At 40.6% G+C, this 23253-nt stretch overlaps 1 protein-coding gene across 6 annotated transcripts in view; it reads left to right on the forward strand.

The window, feature by feature from the left end:
- The window catches only part of LOC114229545 (uncharacterized), a 154729-nt gene that overhangs the window by 116341 nt on the left and 15135 nt on the right, over window positions 1-23253 (forward strand). For 5 of the 6 annotated variants that reach the window (XM_054713993.1, XM_054713994.1, XM_054713997.1 and 2 more), the window contains exons 7-10: window positions 6381-6488; window positions 7493-7585; window positions 8578-8676; window positions 10242-10334. In XM_054713993.1, coding sequence (XP_054569968.1) covers window positions 6381-6488; window positions 7493-7585; window positions 8578-8676; window positions 10242-10334 — 393 coding nt within the window. The remainder of the gene's footprint in view (window positions 1-6380; window positions 6489-7492; window positions 7586-8577; window positions 8677-10241; window positions 10335-23253) is intronic. The other variant, XM_054713995.1, reaches the window with a different exon arrangement.

Here is a 23253-nt window from a genome sequence, read left to right on the forward strand (position 1 = left end):
CATATATGCCCCCAAGAAAGGTACATGGCCTTGACTGGAATTGAACCTGGGACACTTGAGTCTGCAGGCCGTTGCTCCATCCACTGAACCAAACCAGTTAGGGCTGTCCAATATGTTAAAGAAAAAACCCTATCTAATAAAGAGGGAATATGCAGGGGAGGGCATTTGGGGGTGACCAGGCTGTCAGGGGAGGGCAGTTGGGGACGATCAGGCCGGCAGGAGAGCAGTTAGGTGTTGATCAGGCTGGCAGGGAGTGGTTAGGGGGTGATCATGCTGGCAGGCAGAAGCAGTTAGGGGCAATCAGGCAGGCAGGCGAGCAGTTGGGAGCCAGCAGTTCAGGATTGTGAGAGGGATGTCCGACTGCCTGTTTAGGCCCGGCAATCGAACATCCCCCGAGGGGTCCAAGATTGGAGAGGGTACAGGTTGGGCTGAGGGACACACACACCCATGCACGAATTTCGTGCACCGGGCCCCTAGTAGATAGTATAAAAGGGAAAACTTTAGAACTCTTAAGTTTTTCACAAAAATCTAATATTGTCTACCAATGATTTTGGTTTTCCTGTATTAGGTAGCACTAAGGTTATAAGTTTTGTTTAAAAATGTAAACACTGACAACACAATATGATGGTGAGCATGTGGAGCAATAGGAACCTTTTACATTGCTGATGGGAACACAAAATGGTACAAGCACTCTGGAAGACAGTTTGGCAATTTCTTACAAAATTATCTTTTACATGGTGATCCAGCAATTGTGCTCATTGGTATCTATCCAAAAGGAGTTGAAAATTTATGCACATGAATATTTATAGCAGCTTATACATGATTGCCCAAACTTGGAAGCAACCAAGATGTTTTCAGTAGGTGAGTGGCAACATGCACTGTGATACATCCAGATAAAAAGAAGTGAGCTATCGAGCTATGAAAGGACATGGAGAAACCTTAAATGCATATTACTAAGTGAAAGAAACCAAACTGAAAAGGCAACATACTGTATGTTTCCAACTACAAGACATCCTGGAAAAGGCAAAATGGTGGAAACAATGAAAAGACCAGTCATTCCTAGAAGTGGGTGCAGGCAGAATGCACAGGCAGAGCACAGAGGATTTTAACGGTAGTGACAATACTCTGTATCAGTGATGGGCAACCTTTTGAGCTTGGTGTGTCAAACTTCACCAAAAAATTGAGCATAACTCGGGTAGTGTGTCACTTTGAGGAAAAAACATTATTTTGCAAATGTCTCATCCTCTGCATACGGCTGCCTCAGTGGCCGCGTGTCATCAGAAATGGCTAAGCGTGTCAGTGCTGACACACTTGTCATAGGTTCACCATCACTGCTCTGTATGATACTATGATGATGGATAGATGTCATTTTGCATTTTCCCAAGCCCATAAGATGTACAAACCCTAAGGCAAACTATGGACTTTGGTTAATTATGATGTGTCAATGTAGGTTCATCTTGCTAAAAATTGCATCATTCTGGTGGCTGATGTTGATGATGGGGCAGTTATGCATGTGTGGGGGCAGGGAGTATAGGGGGGTGGTCTTTACCTACCTCTAAATTTTGTTGTAAATCTAAAACAGTGCTTTAAAAGGATTTAAAATGTGTAAATACTGTTATTTCTCATATTTTATTTTGTGTGTTGATTTCAATACTTTTAGTTGAGGGGAATCTTTTAAAGCATACAGATTTTTAAAATTACATAGTCTTGCCAAAAAGCTTGAAAATCATACTAGGAAGTTTGATAAGAGCCCATTAAGAACACCTTAAATTATTTTTATTTTAATACCAAGTGTTTGTGGAGTTACTTGAATTTATTTTCTTTGTTTATATTCAAAATTTTTATAGATGTGACATATAAGGATAAATATACCAATTAAAGGACAAATAAAGTTCACCAATAAAGGTTCCTTGTGATTACTGAGTTCTATGGCAAATATATCAGATTGCAACCCCTTTTCTCTGCACTGAAAAAAATATCAACTGGATCATAAAATACCTTCTCCCCACTTTCTGTGGGATGTGCTGAAATGTGGCCACTGTGGCAAAGGAAATAAGTCAAAAGAAACTCATTTTAAACAATTCCCTAAACAAAACATGGAGATAGATCCTCTCTCATTGCCTGTGATTATTTAAGTAGATTTCACTAATATATTTGTTAGAAATAGTTGCTTAATTTATGGGAGTTGGAAGTAGCCTTGGAAATATTTAGTAGTTGAACCTATCAACAGAAACTAAAACCACCTCCAATGTTTATATGCAAAGGTTTTAAAAAGGTTGTTCTATAGTAAAACACTGTCAATCATAGTATTTTATGGTGTTTTATTTTTGTTGTTACTATTGGTAAGCCTGAAGAGGCTGAATTTTATATGAGAATCAAACTCTTATTAAGTCAGCCCTTTTGCATGAACTTCTACTGTAGTCTAAAAGTGAATTCTTGCTGCTTGATCTTAGTAGTTCTTTTATGTATTTAATTAAGCCTGGAAGAGTGTCTTTTGAATGTTTAATTGTGACGTGCATTTGAAACAGCTTCTGTTTCATAACCCTTTTGTAGAACTTTCAAGCTCTATTACATAACAATGTGCATTGAATTGAATGGAAAACTTGACATATGTCTAGAGAAAGTTTATTTTTCTATCTATGTCTGTGCCTTTTGTAACCTATACACTGAATTTTATCCTCACTAGTGTTTGAGTCTAGAAAATAGGGAGTCTGTGCCCTATTCTAAGGCAGGGACATGACTGAGTCATGGTCACAACTTACATAACTGAGGGGTAAGTTCCAACTCCCATAAATTAAGCAACTATGTCTAACAAATATATTAGTGAAATCTACTTAAATAATCACAGGCAGTGAGAGAGGATCTATCTCCATGCTTTGTTTAGGGAATCGTTTAAAATGAGTTTCTTTTGCCTGGATGGATCAAATGAAACCTTGGGGAACTTGCCATATTGTTTTTCACTCTTTCCTGATTAATGTGGATTTCAGTTACTCAGCTTCAGGATTGATGATTGATTACCTCTCCATCCCCCCTAATGAGAATAAAGTGGAGGTTTACAATCTAAAGTACGGATGTGTAGTATTTCAGGTGCCATAGGTTATCATATAACCCTAAGGTATAATACCTTAAATAGATGTTAGCATGGTCATTTACAGGATTATTTGTTGTTCTTACTGTATTTAATTTGTCATTTTAGTGGAAGCAAACTTAATGCTAAATATAACATTTTTAAAAATTGTCCTCTCAGTATATTAATTAGTGGCCTGGATAAAACAAAACAGAATTTCAGTCATGCCCTGTTTCTCTCTGCTATCCAGTCTGTTTTTAGGTTACTTTAACAACTTTTATGGTAAAAAGTTAATTTTACTATTAACCAAAACAAAACCGCTAACATGAAGATATAGTAAAATAAATAATATTTTTAGACATATCCATTACATTATTCTTTCCAGAAGATACCAGGTACTTGGAAATAGAGTTAATGAGTCCTACTGAGTATTTATAGTTTATTTTTATGAAATTACTAGGGGCCCAGTGCACGTATTCATGCACCTTGAAAGGAACTGTGGGCTGCTAGGCTGCAGTGGGCACAGGGGTGGGTCTCAGCCCATCCTCTGTGCCCCTGCCCGGCCTCTCCCACCACAGCCCCCCGCCCCTTGTCTGCCAGCAGCCCCACTCCACCACCACTCCCCCCACATACTGACAGCACAGGCCCCAATTGTTCCCTGCTACCAGTGGGTGCGAGTGGTGGCTGCTGCCCCAATCTCCCCTCAGGAGCAGGGAGAGGTGGAGAAGCCTTTAGGGGCTAATGGGGCCAGTAGCCACCACTCATAAATGCTGATGGTGCCAAGTGATCAGGACTGGTGCTGGGCACTGGCTGTGGGTGCGACTGGGGTTGGCTCTGGCAGTGGGTGCAAATGGCAGCTCCAGAATGGGCAGTGGGTGTGAGCGGGGCCATTAGCAGAAACAGGTGCAAGCAGCAGCTGCTGGCCTCCATTGCCCCTCAGGAGCAGGGGGAGGTGGAGAAGCCCTAAGGAGCAATTGGGGCCGGCAGCAGCCGCTCACACCCACTGACAGCACCAAGCGATTGGGGCCAGCATCAGGCACTGGCAGCCGGTACAAGTGGCAACTCTGGTGCCAACAGCAGGTACAAGCACCTGGCGGGACCACGGCATGCGGGAGTAAATTTTCAGTAACCACCAGAGGCTCACCCCAATGACAGCGACAGTGCCCCATCTTGGTCTGGTGCCCCCACTCACCTGCTCCATCATCCTGCCATAGCCAATGCCCGACATGTTCTGTGCTCTGTACCTGCTGCCAATGCCCACCACGTTCCGCACATGCCCAGTGGTGGTCAGCGCATGTCATAGTGACAGTTTGTTTGGTTATTCGGTTGTTTGGTTGTCCTGCCATTTGGTCTATTTGCATATTAGGGTTTTATATATATATATATATACAAGGGACCCGGTGCACAAAATTTGTGCAAGGAGGGGTTCCCTCAGCCAAACCTGCACCCTCTCCAATTGGGGACCTCCGATCCTGTGGGATCGGGCCTAAACTGTAGGGTGGGATTAGGCCTAAACCGGCAGTCAGACATCCATCTTGCAATCTGGGACTGCTGGCTTCTAACCACTCAACTGCCTTCCTGCCTGATCACCCCTAACTGCTCTCCCCTGCTGACCTGATCTTGCCCCCAACTGTCCTCCCCTTAGGCCTGATTGCCCCTAAACCCCTGCCATCCTGATCTCACACCCAACTGCCCTCCTCTGCTGGCCTGATTGCCCCTAACTCTGCCTTGGCCCCCACCACCATGGCTTTGCCTGGAAGGAAGTCGGATGTCTGGAAGATGGCCGGTTGACCTGGTCTAATTAGCATATTACCCTTTTAGTAGTTTAAATAGATTATATAGGATAGGATTGCTTAAATGGGGGTCGGGGGGTGGGGAAGAGCCTTTTTCAACAGGAGGAGATGCTCTTGGCAGGCAAAAACACATAATCCCTATATCTGACTAATAGCCAGCCATATGCACTATACTACCAAACCAGTCATGAAAAAATTGAACCGCTTTCTTCATCTTACACCAAATAGATGTTGTCCTTAAAACCCCTCCTCAGTCCCCACCTTAGGTTTTGCCTTCGAAGTTCACCCAGATTTGGTTCTAATTGGTTGGTTTCTATGCCAGTCAGTGTCAAAAGTTCCACCTCCTAGGCAGCCATTGGCTCCTGGCACTTCACACAGATTTGGTTCTGATTGGTCAGTTTCTATACCAGTCAGTGTCTCCTTGACAATCTCTGGGCCTGATCAAAGAGGTAAGGCTGATCAGAAGCCCCAGAGGAGGCCTGGAGAGAAACAGGCTTGGCTGCTGCCGAACCCAGGAGAAAAAAGAGAGAGGAAACGGCTGATCAACAGCTGCCACATAGGCTGGGGATCAGACCCTGCCTCTCTTGGCAGGACTCTCTCTAGGCCTGATTCACAGCCCCCTCGGCAGTCAATGCTGGGTCACTGCACCAGCACTGGCTGCAATCAGTGTTGGGTCGCCACAGCAACCTAGCACTGACTTCGGGTGTTCAGTCAATCCTTGATCCTTATGGACTCTGGCTCTTAGATAGATAGATAGAGAGATAGAGGTATAGGTATAGGTATAGGTATAGGTATAGGTATAGGTATAGGTATAGGTATAGGTATAGGTATAGGTATAGATATTTTTTTAGTTGAACAACTTAAGCATTCCCTTCCTTCGGGATATCAAGAGGGTGTGATTAGTCCAAATTTATTATAGTTTTTCAAAATAAAATATCTAGATTTCCAGATGTTTATCATTTTATGTAAGGTGGAAGAAAGTTCTCTTTTTCTCACTATTACCAATTAGCCAGTTACTTCCCATCAGCATTATTTGTATCAGTTGTAAGGCTGAGGGAGTTTTACTCCTCAGGGGACATTTCACAATTGATTGATACAATCGGGGCTGTTACTGGCAGGCAGTTTGGAGGGAGGCAGGGATGCTACTAAACCTTCTGAATGTGCAGAGCAGCCCCCTTCTGCCCTAAAGATTTATCTGGCCCTAATGTTAATAATGCCCCAATTGAGAAAGCATGGTGTATGTGACTTTATCTTTAAGGTGTAAGGTAATAAAAGCATCACCCATAAATTTAGCATCCATATATATACTGCCATGACACTGTTTAGACATTGACAGACTTATGAAGAAGATTTGAGGTGGCTGGACATGATACAACTGAGTTATTACTCAAAGGTTATTCAATTATAGGAAGTTATCAGTTTGTCTCTGCACTTTTTAAGTTACAGAAATGGCTTCACTTCTTGAGATTGAGTTCATGGAATTCTTTGTGTGTGTGTGTGTGTTCTTTTTTTCTTTCAAGTACTTAAATATAATTCCAATATTACGAAGAAGAAAATCATCATTTTATCTGTGGCTGGACTAATTCTCAGTATATTAGTCATTGTTGGAATCATTTTCTTCATCCCAGGTAAGATGTGAAGTTACTATGAGGGAAGTCATGGTTGATAAGGTTGAGAACATTGTGGGGGGTGGAACTCTAGGGGAGAATCCTTTCCTTGCTTCTTCTGTTTTCTGGTGTTTGCTGGCAACTGGCAACTCCTTGGCCTGTGGCAGCATAACTCCAATTCCACTCTGTTAAAACTCCTGTGCTTCTCTATTCCAAAGACACTTATTATTTAGGCCCCATCTCGTAAATCTAGGGTAAGTTCCTTCTTTCAAGAACCTAAACTAATTCATATAATGTAATGCTCATTCTTTGGCTGTATAAATTAACATTCACAGCTTCCGGAAATTAGGAGGTAGGCAGATTTCAGGGCCACCATTCAACCCACTGCAAAGGCAAACTTCACAGGCCAAGACGTGGAAGTGGGAATGAACATGGGAAACAAATCAATCTGAAACTGCATTTGCCTTTGGAGGATGGGAATGGGATTGGGGAATAAGGGTATGCAGCACATGGAAAGAACAGCTGAGATAGGCTGGGACTCAAAGTGTAGACAGTAGAAAGCCTTCATTTTATTAACAGAATACAATATGGATCTAATGTTTAGGAACAGAAATTTGGCAACTCTCTTTGCAGGCTGGAGTTAGTGAGGGTGTGGGGAGGAAAGAGATGAATTAAGAAGACGACTACAAAGAATGGCTATTTTGACTTTAGGACAGATTGAATATAGCAAATGAAGGGATTGGTAAGAGGCTCCAAGGTAGTTAAGAAGGATAAAAAGCCAGTTGAAGGTTTTGACTTGTTGAGACTTAGCTGTGGACATTTAAATGTCTTCAGTTTGGTCTTAAATCAAAAAATTGTCACTAATTTTGTGTGAGGTTTTAGGGTAAGCATTTATTTTTAAACGTTCTGCAGTTTATAAGAGTAGTATTGAGATGAATACATTTAATAAATTAAGTACTTTAACTTCCCCCAGAGTAGAAAGTATGTAGGAAAATATTTTAAATGTTAATTTTATTTATCAACAGGTGACTATTCAACAACAAGGGCAAGTGGACTTGGTTTAATTGTAATACCTACAGTAATATTAATATTACTTCAGATCTCTATGTTTATTATAGGTAAGTATTTGTTGTTTTAGCATGATTGTGTCATTTTTCATTTAAAAGCAGCATTTTTTATTAAAATAATTCTTGCATTGTTTTTATAATACAATAAAGATTGGTTTGTCTTCCTAGCTATTCTTAGTGAAAATTTTCCCCCATATGGATTAATTTTAATGTTATATTAGGTTTTTAACATAGTTATTTTATAAAAACTGATCTTCAGAGATATATATTATTGCCAGCCAATGGATTTTTTAAAATTATATGATATAATTTCTTAATGATGATTTTCATATTCTTATTTCAGTTTTTGAAATTATGAGTAGATACTAAACATTCTCATTCTCTTCTTTTGCTAAAACTCTCTTTAAAAAACTAGTTATACAAAATAGGGTTGTAAATCATAAAGAGTTATTGCAAATCTTAACACTGAGTTTTAAAAGATGATAGAACTATCCAACCTATAATTGGTAACATTTTTCACTACATTTTTGGATTAAATCACTAAATATTTTTATTATTAAAGAACCTATTTTTTCCATTTGCACATTTAACTCTTGGTATGAGAGCCTATCTCTGGGTTGCTATATATTAACAAGGTATTAATTTGTTCTAAAAACACAATTAGGGGCTATGATGTCTACAATGGCATGCTTAAACCGTGGTTCTCCACCAGAGCGATTTTGTGTGCACGTGCTGAAGCCCTGCTAATAGCCACTCGTATTGTAAAATACCCACGTGTGGTAAAAGCAGCCTTGTTCTAAGATCTGGGGTAAAAACTGCCAATCCAGCCTAGCTCCCTGCAGAAATGAAAGGCTGCTGAGGGTGTGAATGTGGAGCTGACTCCGGGAGTGGAGAGAGATGGCTTAGGTCACTGGGAAAGCAGCCACCACCTGACAAGGAGCTCCAGAGTCAGTCGTTGGTCCTAGGACACTGACCTTGACTGTACGAAATACAAGTGCAAGTTATTGCTTCTTAAACACTCGCAACATGCTTTTTCCTTGAAGCTCCAGCTAATGGGATGAGCCCCATCAGCCACATCTTATTGACCACTCAGGTGCTGGGCCTTTTGACCTCTGTGGCCGGACTAAGCCTCTGTGTCTCAGGTAAGGGTCACAGTCTTCTCTAAACAATTTCTCTTTTACCAGTAATTTTTCTTAGAGCTATTTTTCTCTTTCCTTTTCTTTGTCTTTCTTATTCTGTTTTAAATGTACAGATTTTATTTGTTAGAGCATTTTAGGTTCACAGCAAAATGGAATGGAACATACAGAATTCCCCTCTACCCCATCTACTCACAGCCTCCTCCACTATCAACATCTCCCGCCAAGTGGTACATTTGTTACAGTCTGTTGAACCAACATTGCCACAACATTATCACCCAAAGTCCATCGTTTATATAAGGGTTCAGTCTTGGTGTTGTATGTTCTATGATTTTGATAAATGTATAATGATGACATGGACCATAGTCATAGATTATCATATAGCAAAGTTTACCTGCCCCCAAAACCCTCTGTGCTCTGCCTCTTCATCCTCCCTATTCTGAAACCCCTGGCAACCACCGATCATTTCACTGCCTCAATAGTTTTGCCTTTTCCAAAGTGTCTTATACTTGAAATCATATAGTATCTAGCTTTTTCACATTGGCTGCTTTCACTTAGTAGTGTGCAGTTAAGGTTCCTCCATGTCTTTGGGTGGCTAACTCATTTTTTAGCACTGAATAATATTCTCTTGAATGGACGATAGTTTTTATATCCACTCACCTATTGAGGGACATCTTGGTTGCTTTCCGTACAGGGAAAGGTATTGATTTGTTATAACATCACAGATCTAGACACACAATATAGAAGTGCATGTTTTTGTATGAACATATTTTTCAACTTCACTTGGGAAAACACTAAGGAGTGCAATTGCTAGATTGCATGTTAAGAATATATCTAGTTTTGTAGCAAATTGCCAAACTGTCTTCCAAAGTGGCTGCACCATTTTGTGTTCTCACCAGCAAGTAATGGACATTCCTGTTGCTCTACATTCTTGCCAGCATTTAGTGTTGTGAGCTTTTCCTTTTTTTACTCCTTTCCCCCCTACTGAGATCAGTGCTTCCCACATTGGATGATTATTTAGTGGCCAAACTGCCAGGCCTGTATTCATGGATGAGCTTTTAAAAGAACATTTTGGGTGGAGGTGTAGGCTTCACAGACTATTTCCCATTAGTCTCGATGGGATAAGGTACATGCTATGCAAGCAAAGGTTCTTCTTCCATACAGGGAAAGGAATGTGGAATCATTGCACTGAGTTAATAATGTAGGTAATTATTGCTTCTTTTTAAAAAATATATTTTTATTGATTTCAGAGAGAAAGTGAGAGGAAAACATGAAAAAATATCAATGATGAGAAGCAATCTCTGATTGGCTGCCTCTTGCATACCCCCCTACTAGGGATTGAGCCCACAAACCAGGCTTTGCCCTGATCAGGGATCAAACTATGACTTCTTGGTTCATAGGTTGATGCTCAACCACAGAGCTACACAGCCTGGGCAGTAATTTTTGTTTCTTGGTCATGAGAAAAATAATTACTCTCCCTAAAACTTAATGTTATTTCTGTTATTGATTCTTTTAAGAAGTTCAGTTATTTCATGTGAATTTCTGATATAAAATTTTATTTGTTTTTGCAGAGTGCATCCCAGTGCATGGTTCTCTTCTGATTTCAGGCTTGGGTATTACAGCCTTAGTGGCATTTCTTGGATTAGTTTATATGATATCTGTTGGTAAGTCAACTTTGTTTTTGTTAATCTATGCCAAGAATTCCAAATTATAATAATAAAAGTGTAATATGCTAATTAGATCAGACAGCTGAACGACCTGCCAGATGGCCTTCTGAATGAAGCCAAGGCATCCAGGGTGAGGCAGAGGTGTTTAGGGTCAATCAGGCAGGCAGGCGAGCAGTTAGAGGTAATCAGGCAGGCAGGCAAGTGGTTAGGGGCAATCAGGCAGGCAGGCAGAGGGATAAGAGGCAATCACGCAGGCAGGCAATTGACTAGAGGTGATTAGGCAGGCAGGCAAGTGGCTAGGGGTGATCAGGCAGGCAGGCAGGCAGGCAGAGGGGTTAGAAGCAATCAGGCAGGCAGAGGGGTTAGGGACGATCAGACAGGCAGGTGAGTGGTTACAGGCTATCAGGTACACAGGCAGAGGGATTAGAGGCAATTGTCCAACTGCTGGTTTAGGCCCAGTCCCATAGGGATCTATGTGGTATCAAGCCTAGACTGGCAGTTGGACATCCCCTGAGAGGACTCAGTTTGCAAGAGGGTGCAGGCCAGGCTGAGGAACCCCTCCCCGCACCATACACACATTCCACCCTGTGCAGGAATTTTGTATACCAGGCCTCCAGTGTATTAAAATTTGGAAAGGCTTTTGGTTGGTTCTTATAGCTTAGGATCAAGGAAATGTATTGGAAACTAATGAAAAAAGTAGAAATCATGAAATACTGAAAAGTTTAGATTATAGACTAGTTTAAAAGAAAATGGCTGTATGTTTTCAAATACATAAACCTTTTTATGCTATGGAAAAGGAGAACTGGTAGAGGATTGATTTTGATAAATAGAAAAGTAATTTTTAATTGGCCATTGTTTGTGTGATAGAGCTCTTTCACAGAGACCTACTTCTCAGTTGCACTTCTTATAGACTGGAATGGTTATAGGCCTTGATGCCCAGAAGTGGACAGGAATTGAAATTTAAAATCTGTCATTTTTGCTAATTAAGAGCAGTGTCATCTGATAATTGACTTTGAAATATTTTTAGTTAAAAGCATTACACTATAATAAAAACATTGTGTTTTAAAATTTAGACTTCTGTTATTTTTAAAATCAGTTATTACTGAGTATAGAGTCAACTTATTAATTCTAAACTTTGTATTTAATCTACCAAGTATCAGTTGATAGGCTTTTGTATGTTATTTTTTTCAATATGTTTTTATTTATTTTAGAGAGGAAGGGAGAGAGAGAGAGAGATGGAGACATCAATGATGAGTGAGAATTGTTGATAGGTTGCCTCCTGGATGCTCCCCACTGGTGTTCATCCTGCAACCTGGGCATGTGCCCTGACCAGGAATCAAACTGTGACCTCCTGGTTCATAGGTTGAAGCTCAACCATTGAGCCACAGCAGCCACACTGCATAACTTATGTTTAATCATATATAGAGATAGGTGCTTTGAATAGTGAGTGCTAAAGATAGTCCCTACAATCTGGTTTTTCTTAGTCTCCCTTAAAAAAGTATCATTTTAGCCCTAATTGGTTTGGCTCAGTGAATAGAGCGTCAGCCTGTGGACTGAAGGGTCCCAGGTTCTATTCCGGTCAATGGCATGTACCTTGGTTGCAGGCACATCCCCAGTAGGGGCTGTGCAGGAGGCAGCTGATCGATGTTTCTCTCTCATTGATGTGTCTAACTCTCTATCCCTCTCTCTTCCTCTCTGTAAAAAATCAATAAAAATATATATATTTTAAAAAGTATTATTTTAAATTTATTAAGTAAAGCAAGCTCTTAAACAGTTATCAAAATAATCCAAAATACAAATTAATGGAATAAAACATCAGTCTTTCTGCATTGCTTTAGGCAAACTTTGTTTTCTAAAAATTTATACAAGCTTTGAATTGCTCAATTCTAATATTTTTTGAATTGAACAAATTCAAATTAATAATTTTTCATATGACTTTGCACAGTACATTCAAAGAAATTTTATCTTTATTTTTGAACGTCAGCTTTTGCTAACTGATTATGGAGTTCAATTCTGTTACATATTCTTTGTATTCCTTTAGTTAATGCTTATTAAACAACTAGAGGCCTGGTGCACAAATTCGTGCACCTGTGGGGTCCCTCAGCCTGGCCTGCGGGATCAGGCTGAAACCAGCACTCCAACATCCCCCAAGGGGTCCTGGATTGCAAGAGAGTGCAGGCCAGGTCGAAAGACCCCACCGATACACAATTGGGGCTGGGAAGGGACCACGGGAGGGCTCCAGAGCATGTCTGGCCAATCTCACTCATTCTCAATCAGCAGGATCCCAGAGCAAGCTAACCTACCAGTTGGATCATCTGCCCCCTGATGGTCAGTGCATGTCATAGAGAGCGGTTGAGTGGCCTTAGCTTATCATTAGCATATTACACTTTGATTGGTTGTATGGACAACCAGACACTTATCATATTAGGCTTTTATTATATAGGAATAAAACACAGTACTTAACTAAAATTTACCTACCTTTGGTTTAAGTGTTCATGAAATCAGAGTGGTTTTGTCACTGAAATTTTCTCAGTTCATGCCTCATAAATTCCTAAAATACAACTAAGACAGAATGGCATTCATTTGGTAGGTATCATGAGTATCACATTATGAATGTTGATACATATTCTATTTTTGTTTAATCTTCCTTCTAATCACCATTTGTCTGGTTCTGGAAGATGACACTGCTGATTATGTTGCTCCCTGTGAACAGTATGTGAGCTACAGTATCCACACAGCATTATATAGTATTAGGTGTCACTCACTGATGGTCAGATCTTTGTTATTTTTTCTCTTCATTATCTGGTTTGCCCTCCCTTTTATTGCCATTCCCCCGATGCCTTTCATGTCTAACAAAGAAGGATGTGCAGTACAGTTGCCAATAGGTCCGGAGATGCTGACTCAAGTGGAAACAGGCATTGTCTAGCTGCCCCCCTTGACCTTGCTCTCCCCCCTTCTCCATTCCAACATCCCTAAGAAGCCCGTGAAACCATAAAATTACAAACGTACTGTTCTCACATGAAAAGCAAAGGGAGATTATGAAAAGTCACCAGGTTATTTTTTATCTATCTTACTTAAATATGCCATGTGTAAATTAAGAATTTAACCCATTTCATTGACATGGTGAGAATATTCTAAATTACCTTTTCACATCAACCTGCCTGATGCCAGAGTTCAGAGGCACCCCTGCCTTCAGCTGAAGGGCAAGAAAAGCAAAGGTACAGGAACGTTGCTCTGTAGATGCTGCTGTAGACTAGGAAAATGGATGTGTGTTTCTTATAGAGTCTGTGAAGCTGAGTACATGTAACATTAAGGTTGCAAATTTGAGCATTTGAAACAGGAAGTGAAAATAGTACTTGTTTCCAGAAAAACTTTTACTCATTGCAGATGCTCTGTTTTGAAAAAGCCAAATGAATGTGTCTCAACTTAAATGCAATAAAATCCTCAGATAGTTTTTAAAAAATATAAGCTATCTTTTTAAAGTTAAGTAAATGTTCCCCTGAGAAGTTTAACTTGATCATTTACATTATTTCCAAGTTTAAATTTGTAGCCTTACTTGTAACTTTAAGGAGTAAGATTTTAACATTCGCTTTTTTTTTCTGGTCTTCTTAACTGTGTTGGATATTTTTTTTTTTCAATATACTTTTTTGTTTTGTTTTGTTTTGTTTTTAATTTCTTTATTGATTAAGGTGTCACATATTTGTCCTCATCCCCCCATTCCCATCCCCCCCCTCCCCACGCATGCCCCAACCCCCTGTTGAACTTAACCATTGGATAGGCTCATATGCATGCACACAAGTCCTTTGGTTGAACTCTCCCCCTCTCCCCACCCTCCCCTATCCTCCCTCTGAGGCCCGATAGTCCCATCGATGCCTCCTTGCTTCTGGTTCTGTTCTTGTTCCTCAGTCTATGTTGTTCATCATTTCCCCTAGATGAGCGAGATCATATGTCACTAGATATATACTTATGAGAACTGAATGTGAGACGAGCAATAATAGTTATGTTGACAGGCAGATGGATCAGTCTGTAGTGAGTTTCTTTCTGGACCAACAGTTCTTTTGAGACCCAATTTCAATGTCCACCAGTTCCTTATCTGTACATGTCAGCACTGACCCCTCAGCTCTGGATGGTGGACAAATGGTGGTAACGGAGGTCCGACTCCCTCTGGTTTGGTCTCAGCGAACCCAGGGGCACGGCTTCACCCGGACTAAGGGGCATGTGGCCTCACCCGGATCTAGGGACACATGGTCTCACCCGGACCCAGGGACGCTTGTCCTCTCCCAGACCCAGGGGCACGTGGTCTCACCCGGGCCTAGGTGCACGAGGCCTCACCCAGATCCAGGGACACATGGTCTCACCGGGACCCAGGGATGCTTGGCCTCTCCCAGCCCCAGGGGCACGTGGCCTCACCCGGGCGTAGGTGCACGAGGCCTCACCCGGATCCAGGGACACATGGTCTCGCCCGGACCCAGGGACGCTTGGCCTCTCCCAGACCCAGGGGCACGTGGCCTCACCCGGGCGTAGGTGCACGAGGCCTCACCCGGATCCAGGGACACATGGTCTCGCCCGGACCCAGGGACGCTTGGCCTCTCCCAGACCCAGGGGCACGTGGCCTCACCCGGGCCTAGGTGCACGAGGCCTCACCCGGATCCAGGGACACATGGTCTCGCTCAGACCCAGGTGCGCGTGGCCTCTTAACTGTGTTGGATATTTTTAATGGAAGCAATTAAATTTTATAAAATGAAATTAGGGGCTGGGAACAATCAAAACATGAGAACATACAGAAGATTACAATAAACTAAACTCGATCAAGTTAGGCTTGTTATTTATGTAGGATATTTACATACCTGTTAATTTTTTTAAAGTCATTACCAATATAAGGACTATAATTGTATTTTGATACAAATCAACCTACTAGAAGTAAAAAAAAAAAAATTGATCATAATCAGATATATTAGAATGACAAGAATTAGAGGAGAGAAAGATATAAAAATTTCAGTGATATTGTCTTGTCCATTGTGGATGTAAGGTGAATTCTGGTATCAATAGAAAAAGTACTTCTGAAAATTCACAAACTGTCTTTATATTTATGTCATGTGTCAAGTGTTTCGGGGAGAGAAGAAAAAATCAAAACATTGTAAGTGAGCTCATATGAAATGCTTAAGGCTTTGTGGTTTTAAACGATGTAGATGTAGCTGTTGATGCCTTAGGCCCATGGTGGCAGCAGATACATTACAGTCATTCTTCTGTTACATAGGTCAGATGCGTATTGGAGAGGATTAACTCAGAAAAAATTAACTTCTGTGCTGTTTGGTTTTATTATATGAGAGGGACCAGAGCTGACTTGTGTCCCTTTGAATCACTGTTCTTTATAGATCCCTTTTTTTTTTTTTTCAGAATAGGCTCAGCAAATGTGATGTTCCTTGTGCCTCAGAATTGGAACTCAGAAACTATTATTTATATGTGATTAGGATAGAAAAGGAGAGACTTGGCAGTTCTCTCTCTCTCTCTCTCTCGCTCTCTCTCGCTCTCTTTTTATATTTATTGTTGAGATTATTACAGATGTCCCTCTTCCCTCCCCCTCCCCATATTCCCCTCCAGTTGGTTCCTGTCCCAACTCAGGCCTTTGCCACCCTATTTTCTATGTCCATAGGTAATGCATATATGAATATAAAAGCTTTGTTTAATCTTTTCTTGCCCCCCCTTCCCTCTGAGAATCATCATTCTATTCCATCTCCATGCCTCTGATTCTATTTTAGTCACCACTGTATTCTGTTCATTAGATTTCTTGCTCATTTATTTTTATTTTTAGATTCAATTGTTGATAGATGTGTATTTGTTGCCATTTTATTGTTCATATTTTGATCTTTTTCTTCTTCTTCCTCTTCTTAAAAAATAACCTTCAACATTTCATGTAATACTGGTTTGGTGGTGATAAACTCATTAGCTTTTTCCTGTCTGTGAAGCTCTTTATCTGGCTTTCAATTCTAAATGATAGCTTTGCTGGGTAGAGTAATCTTGATTGTAGGTCCTCACTATTCATCACTTTGAATATTTCTTCTTTTTTATTGTTTAAAGTATTACATATATCTCCTTTCTTCCCCTCATTGACCTTCCCCCAGCTTCCCCTACCCCCTGTCGCATGCCCTCATCCCACCTCCCCAGTATCTTGTGTCCACTGGTTGTGCATATATGCATGCATACAAGTCCTTTCGTTGATCTTTCCCCGACCCCTGCCCCCCCCCCCCACTCCGTTCCTCAAAACTCCCCAGACTTCCCGCTGTAATTTGACAGTCTGTTTGGTGCTTTACTTTCTCTCTATCTATCTTTTTGTTCATCAGGTTATAATGTTCTTTATTTTCCATAAATGAGTGAGATGATATGGTATTTTTCTTTCATTGCCTGGCTTATTTCACTTAACATAATGCTCTACAGGTCCATCCATGCTGCTGCAAATGGTAAGAGTTCCTTCTTTTTTTTATAGCAGCATAGTATTCCATTGTGTTGATGTACCATAGTTTTCTAATCCACTCATCTGCTGATGGGCATTTAGGCTGTTTCCAAATCTTAGCTATGGTGAATTATGCTGCTATGAACATAGGGTTGAATATATCCTTTCTAATTGGTGTTTCTAGTTTCTTGGGATATATTCCTAGAAGTGGAACACTGGGTCAACTGTGAGTTCCATTTTTAGTTTTTTGAAGAAACTCCATAATGTTCTCCAAAGTGGCTGCACCAGTCTGCATTCCCACCAGAAGTGCACGAGGGTTCCTTTTTCTCCGCATCCTCGCCAACACTTGTCATTTGTTGATTTGTTGATGATAGCCATTCTGACAGGTGTGAGATGGTACCACATTGTCATTGTGATTTGCATCTCTCGGATAATTAGTGACTTTGAGTATGTTTTCAAGTGCCTCTTAGCTTTTCTTCTGTCTTCTTTCAAAAAGATTCTATTTTGGTCCGTTGCCCATTTCTTTATTGGATCATTTATCTTCCTTTTATTAAGTTGTATAAGTTGCCTGTAGATGTTGGAGATTAAACCTTTATCAGTGATATCATTTGCAAATATGTTCTCCCATACAGTGGGCTTTCTTGTTGTTTTGTTGGTGGTTTCTTTTGCTGTGCAAAAGCTTTTTGTTTTGATGTAGTCCCATTTGTTTATTTTCTCTTTAGCTTCCATTGCCCTAGGGGCGGTATCAGTGAAGAAATTCTTTTGGCACATGTCTGAGATTTTGCTGCTTGTGGATTCCTCTAGGATTTTTATGGTTTTCCGTCTTATGTTTAAGTCCTGTATCCATTTTGAGTTTATTTTTGTGTATGGTGTAAGTTGGTGATCTAGTTTCATTTTTTTGCATTTATCTGTCAAATTTTCCCAACACCATTTATTGAAGAGACTATCTTGACTCCATTGTATGTTCATGCCTCCTTTGTCAAATATTAATTGAGCATAGTGGTTTGGGTCAATATCTGGATTCTCTATTCTGTTCCATTGATCTATATGTCTGTTCTTGGGCCAGTACCGGGCTGTTTTGAGAACAGCTTGAAATACAGCTTGAAATCTGGTATTGAGATCCCTCCTACTTTATTCTTCTTTCTCAGGATTGCTGTGGCTATTTGGGGTCTTTTTTTATTCCAGATGAATTTTTGGAGAGTTCTTTCTAGGTCTGTGAAATATGCTGTTGGTATTTTAATGGGGAGTGCATTGAATCTATAGATTGCTATGGGTAGTGTGGACATTTTAATGATGTTGATTCTACCAATCCATGAACATGGTATGTCCTTCCATCTGTTTATCTCTTCCTCTATCTCTTTTTTCAGTGTCCTGTAGTTTTCCACATATAGGTCTTTTACCTCCTTAGTTAAGTTTATTCCTAGGTATCTTAATATTTTTGGTGCAGTGGTAAATGGGATTCCTTTTTTAGTCTCTCTTTCTGTAAGTTCACCATTGGTGTATAGAAATGCCATAGATTTCATGGCGTTAATTTTGTATCCTACTACATTGCCAAATTCATTTATTAATTCTAATAGTGTTTTTATGGAGTCTCTTGGGTTTTTTATGTACAATATCATGTCATCTGCAAATAAGGACAGCTTTACTTCTTCTTTTCCTATTTGGATCCCTTTTATTTCTTCTTCTTGTCTAATTGCAATGGATAATACTTCCAGTACTATGTTGAACAGAAGTGGTGAGAGTGGGTATCCCTGTCTTGTTACTGTTCTTAGGGAAAATGGTTTCAGTTTTTTCTCATTGAATATGATGTTTGCTGTGGGTTTATCATATGTGGCTTTTATTATGTTGAGGTATGATCCTTCTATTTCCACCTTGCTGAGAGTTTTTATCAAGAAAGGATGCTGGATTTTGTCAAATGCTTTTTCTGCATCAATTGATATAACTATGTGATTTTATCTCTAAATTTGTTTATGTGATGTATCACGTTTATTGATTTGTGGATATTGTACCATCCTTGCATCCCTGGGATAAATCCTACTTGGTTATGGTGTATGATCTTTCTGATGTACTGCTGGAGCTTATTTGCTAGAATTTTGTTGAGGATTTTGGCATCTATGTTCATAAGGGTTATTGGCCTGTAATTCTCTTTCATTGTGTTTTCTTTATCTGGTTTTGGTATTAGGGTAATGCTGACTTCATAGAATGAGCTTGGAAGTGTTCCTTCCTCTTGAATTTTCTGGAATAGTATGAGGATGATATGTTTTATTTCTTCCTTGAATGTTTGGTAAAACTCCCCTGTGAAGCTCTCTGGCCCTGGGCTTTTTTTTGCTGGAAGCTTTTTGATGACTGCTTCTATTTCTTCCATAGTTATTGGCCTGTTGAGATGTTTTTTTTTTTTTTTTTTTTTTTTTTTTAATTTCTTTATTGATTAAGGTGTCACATATTTGTCCTCATCCCCCCATTCCCATCCCACCCCTCTCCCCACGCATGCCCCAATCCCCTGTTGAACTTAACCGTTGGATAGGCTTATATGCATGCATACAGGTCCTTTGGTTGAACTCTCCCCCTCCCCCCACCCTCCCCCTACCCTCCCGTATCCTCCCTCTGAGGCCCGATAGTCCGATCGATGCCTCCTTGCTTCTGGTTCTGTTCTTGTTCCTCAGTCTATGTTGTTCATCATTTCCTCTAGATGAACGAGATCAAATGTCACTAGATATATACTAATAAGAACTGAATGTGAGACGAGCAATAATATTTATGCTGACAGGCAAATGAATCAATCTGTAGCGAGCTTCCCCCTGGACCAACAGTTCTTTTGAGACCCAATTTCGATGTCCAGTAGTTCCTTATGTGTACATGTCAGCACTGACCCCTCAGCTCTGGATGGTGGACAAATGGTGGTAATGGAGGTCTGACTCCCTCTGGTTTGGTCTCGGCCGATCCCAGGGGCACGGCGTCACCTGGACTAAGGGGCACGTGGCCTCACCCATATCCAAGGGGCGCGTGGTCTCACCCGGGCCTGAGACCCAGCCTCACCCGGATGGATCCAGGGGCGCACGGCCTCACCCGGACCCAGGATCTGGCTTCACCCGTACCCAAGGACACTTGGCCTCTCCCAGACCCAGGGGCACGTGGCCTGTTGAGATGTTTAGATTCTTCCTGATTGAGTTTTTGGAAGGTTGTATTTTTCAAGGAATATTTCCATTTCCTCCAGGTTGTCCAGTTTGTTGGAATAGAGTTGTTCATAGTATTTTTTAATAATCATTTGTATTTCGGTGGGGTCTGTTGTTTTTCTCCTCTTTCATTTCTGATTTTGTTTATTCGGGTTCTATCTCTTTGCTTCTTGGTGAGCCTGGCTAGAGGTTCATTAATCTTGTTTATCCTTTCAAAGAACCAGCTCTTGGTTTTGCTGATCTTTTGTATTGTTTTTTTTTTTTTTTTTTTTTTTTTTTTGGTCTCTATGTCATTTATCTCCGCTCTGACCTTTATTATTTCCTTCCTTCTGCTTACACTGGTTGCTCTCTTTCTAACTCGTTGAGTTGTAGGGTTAGGTCATTTATTACCATTGTTTCTTGTTTTTTTGCTGTAGGCTTGTAGAGTTATGAACTTCCCTCTCAAGACTGCTTTCGCTGTGTCCCATAGATTTTGGATAGTTGTGTTTTCATTGTCATTTGTTGCCATGATGTTTTTTTATTTCTCCTTTGATCTCTCTGGCAACCCAGTCATTGTTTAATAGCATGCTGTTTAGTCTCCAGGTGTTTGATATTTTTGAATTGATTTTATTGCAGTTGATTTCCAATTTTATGCCACTGTTACCTGAGAAGATGCCTGATATAATTTCTATCTTCTTGAATTTGAAGAGACATTGCCTGTGACCCAACATTTGGTCTATCTTTGAAAATGACCCATGTGCACTTGAGAAGAATGTATATTCTCTGGCTTTGGGGTGAAATGTTCTGAAGATGTCAATTAATCCCATCTGGTCTAGTGAGTCATTTAGGATTGAAGTTTCTTTGCTGATTTTTTGTTTGGAGGATTTGTCCAATGGTGATAGTGGGGTATTAAAGTCTCCTACTATGATTGTATTGCTGTCAATCTCTCCCTTAATATCTTCCAGGAGTTTTTTTTTTATGTATTTGGGTGCTCCTGTATTGGGTGTGTATATGTTTACCAGAGTTATTTCTTCTTGTTGGATTGCTCCCTTTAGTATTATGCAGTGGCCTTCCTTATCTCTTTTTATGTCATTCACTTTGAGATCTAATTTGTCAGATATAAGTATTGCTACCCCTGCTTTTTTTTCATTTCCATTAGCCTGAAAAACCTTTTTCCATCCCTTCACCCTAAGTCTGTGTGCGTCTTTTTTTCTGAGGTGGGTTTCTTATAGACAGCAGATATATGGGTCATGTTTTCTTTCTTTCTTTCTTTCTTTTGTTTGATATGCTTTCAATGCCTATTTTTTTTAATTTAATAAATCTTTATTGTTCAGATTATTACAATTCTTCCTCTTTATTCCCCCCATAGCTCCCCTCTGCCCGGTTCCTACCCCACCCTCTGCCCTTATATCTCCCGCACTGTCCTCATCCATAGGTGTACGATTTTTGTCCAGTCTCTTCCCGCAAACCCCACACCCCTTTCCCCCGAGAATTGTTAGTCCACTCCCTTTATATGCCCCTGATTCTATTATATTCACCAGTTTATTTTGTTCATCAGATTTTTAATTCACTTGATTTTTAGATTCACTTGTTGATAGACATGTATTTGTTGTTCATAATTTTTATCTTTACCTTTTTCTTCTTCCTCCTCTTCTTAAAGAATTCCCTTCACATTTCATATAATACTGGTTTGGTGGTGATGAACTCCTTTAGCTTTTTCTTATCTGTGAAGCTCTTTATCTGACCTTCAATTCTGAATGATAGCTTTGTTGGGTAGAGTAATCTTGGTTGTAGGTTCTTGCTATTCATCACTTTGAATATTTCTTGCCACTCCCATCTGGCCTGCATAGTTTCTGTTGAGAAATCAGCTGACAATTGTATGGATGCTCCCTTATTGACAATTAACTGTTTTTCTCTTGCTGCTTTTAATATTGTCTCTTTGTCTTTTGCTCTTGGCATTTTAATTATGATGTGTCTTGATGTGGTCCTCTTTGAATTCCTTTTGTTTGGGGTTGTGTGCGCTTCCTGGGCTTCTAAGTCTATTTCTTTCACCAGGTGGGGGAAGTTTTTAGTCATTATTTCTTCAAATAGGTTTTCAATATCTTACTCTCTCTCTTCTTCTGGCACCCCCATAATTCAAATGTTGGTACGCTTGAAGTTGTCCCAGAGGCTCCTTACACTATCTTCAAATTTTTGGATATTTTTTCTTTTTGCTTTTCTGGTTGAGTGTTTTTTGCTTCTTTGTTTTTCAAATCTTTGACTTTATTCTTGCATTCCTCTAGTCTGCTGTTAGGTTTCTGTATAATATTTTTTATTTCAGTCAGTTTATGTTTAATTTCTAATTGGTACTTTTTCATGTCCTTGAGAGTCTTGCTAAATTTATCTGCCTTTTCTAGGAAATTCTTGAAAAATCTTATAACCGTAGTTTTGAACTCTATATCCAGTCGTTTGCTTTCCTCCATTTCTTTCATTTGTGATCTGTTTGTTTTTGTTCACATTTTTGCTGCTTCCCTGAGTTGGTAGAGTAGTTTTGTTTGGTAGGTGTCCTATATAGCCCAGTGGCTCAGCCTCCGCCAGTTACCTGAGGTGGACACTTTTGGTGCACCCCTTTGTGGGCTGTGTGCACAGCCTTGTTGTAGTTAAATCTTGATTGTTGTTGGTATCACTGGGAGGAATTGACCTCCAGGCCAATTGGCTGTGAGGATCAGCTGTGTCTACGCTGGGAGAACTTCTGTGCTGGAGACACCTTTATGGGAGAAGACTTGCAAAAGCCTCTGTGCTCAGCTTGGATGGGTGGAGTCTCAGGGCAGAGTAGACAGCCTTGGCTTCCCATCAGCCCTGCCCTATGAGGCCCCTGCATCTCAGTGTCCCTTGTTAATCACTGCAAGCACCTCTGAGAGAAAGCACCCTCAAATTTCGCCCACTGCCAAACAGTCCAGTTTCTCCCCGAATGAGTCTGATTTCCCAGAAACTTGCCCAGAACTGGAGTTCAGTGTAGTCGGGAGCTTTCATCTCCCTCCCGCTTTAGAAAGCCAGCCACGCACTCAGCTGCCTGTGCACTCAGCAGTCAATCCTCTCTGCACGCGCATGCCTCCACACCTCTGCCTTCCGTAGCTCCCCTGAGTCTCCATGTGCTTTCTCTTTTCCTGACAGTCCAGATTCCCCCCGAATGAATTTGGGTTCCCAGAGTCTTGCCTGGGACTGGAGTTCAGCACAGTCGGGAGCTTCTGTCTCCCTCCCACTTTAGAAAGCCAGCTGCACACTCAGCCTCCTTGTGCAGTCAGCCGCCGGTCCTCACTGCGCATGCGTCTCC

The sequence above is a fragment of the Eptesicus fuscus genome, chromosome 3 (genome assembly GCF_027574615.1).
Source record: "Eptesicus fuscus isolate TK198812 chromosome 3, DD_ASM_mEF_20220401, whole genome shotgun sequence".
In the NCBI taxonomy this organism is placed as follows: Eukaryota; Metazoa; Chordata; class Mammalia; order Chiroptera; family Vespertilionidae; genus Eptesicus; species Eptesicus fuscus.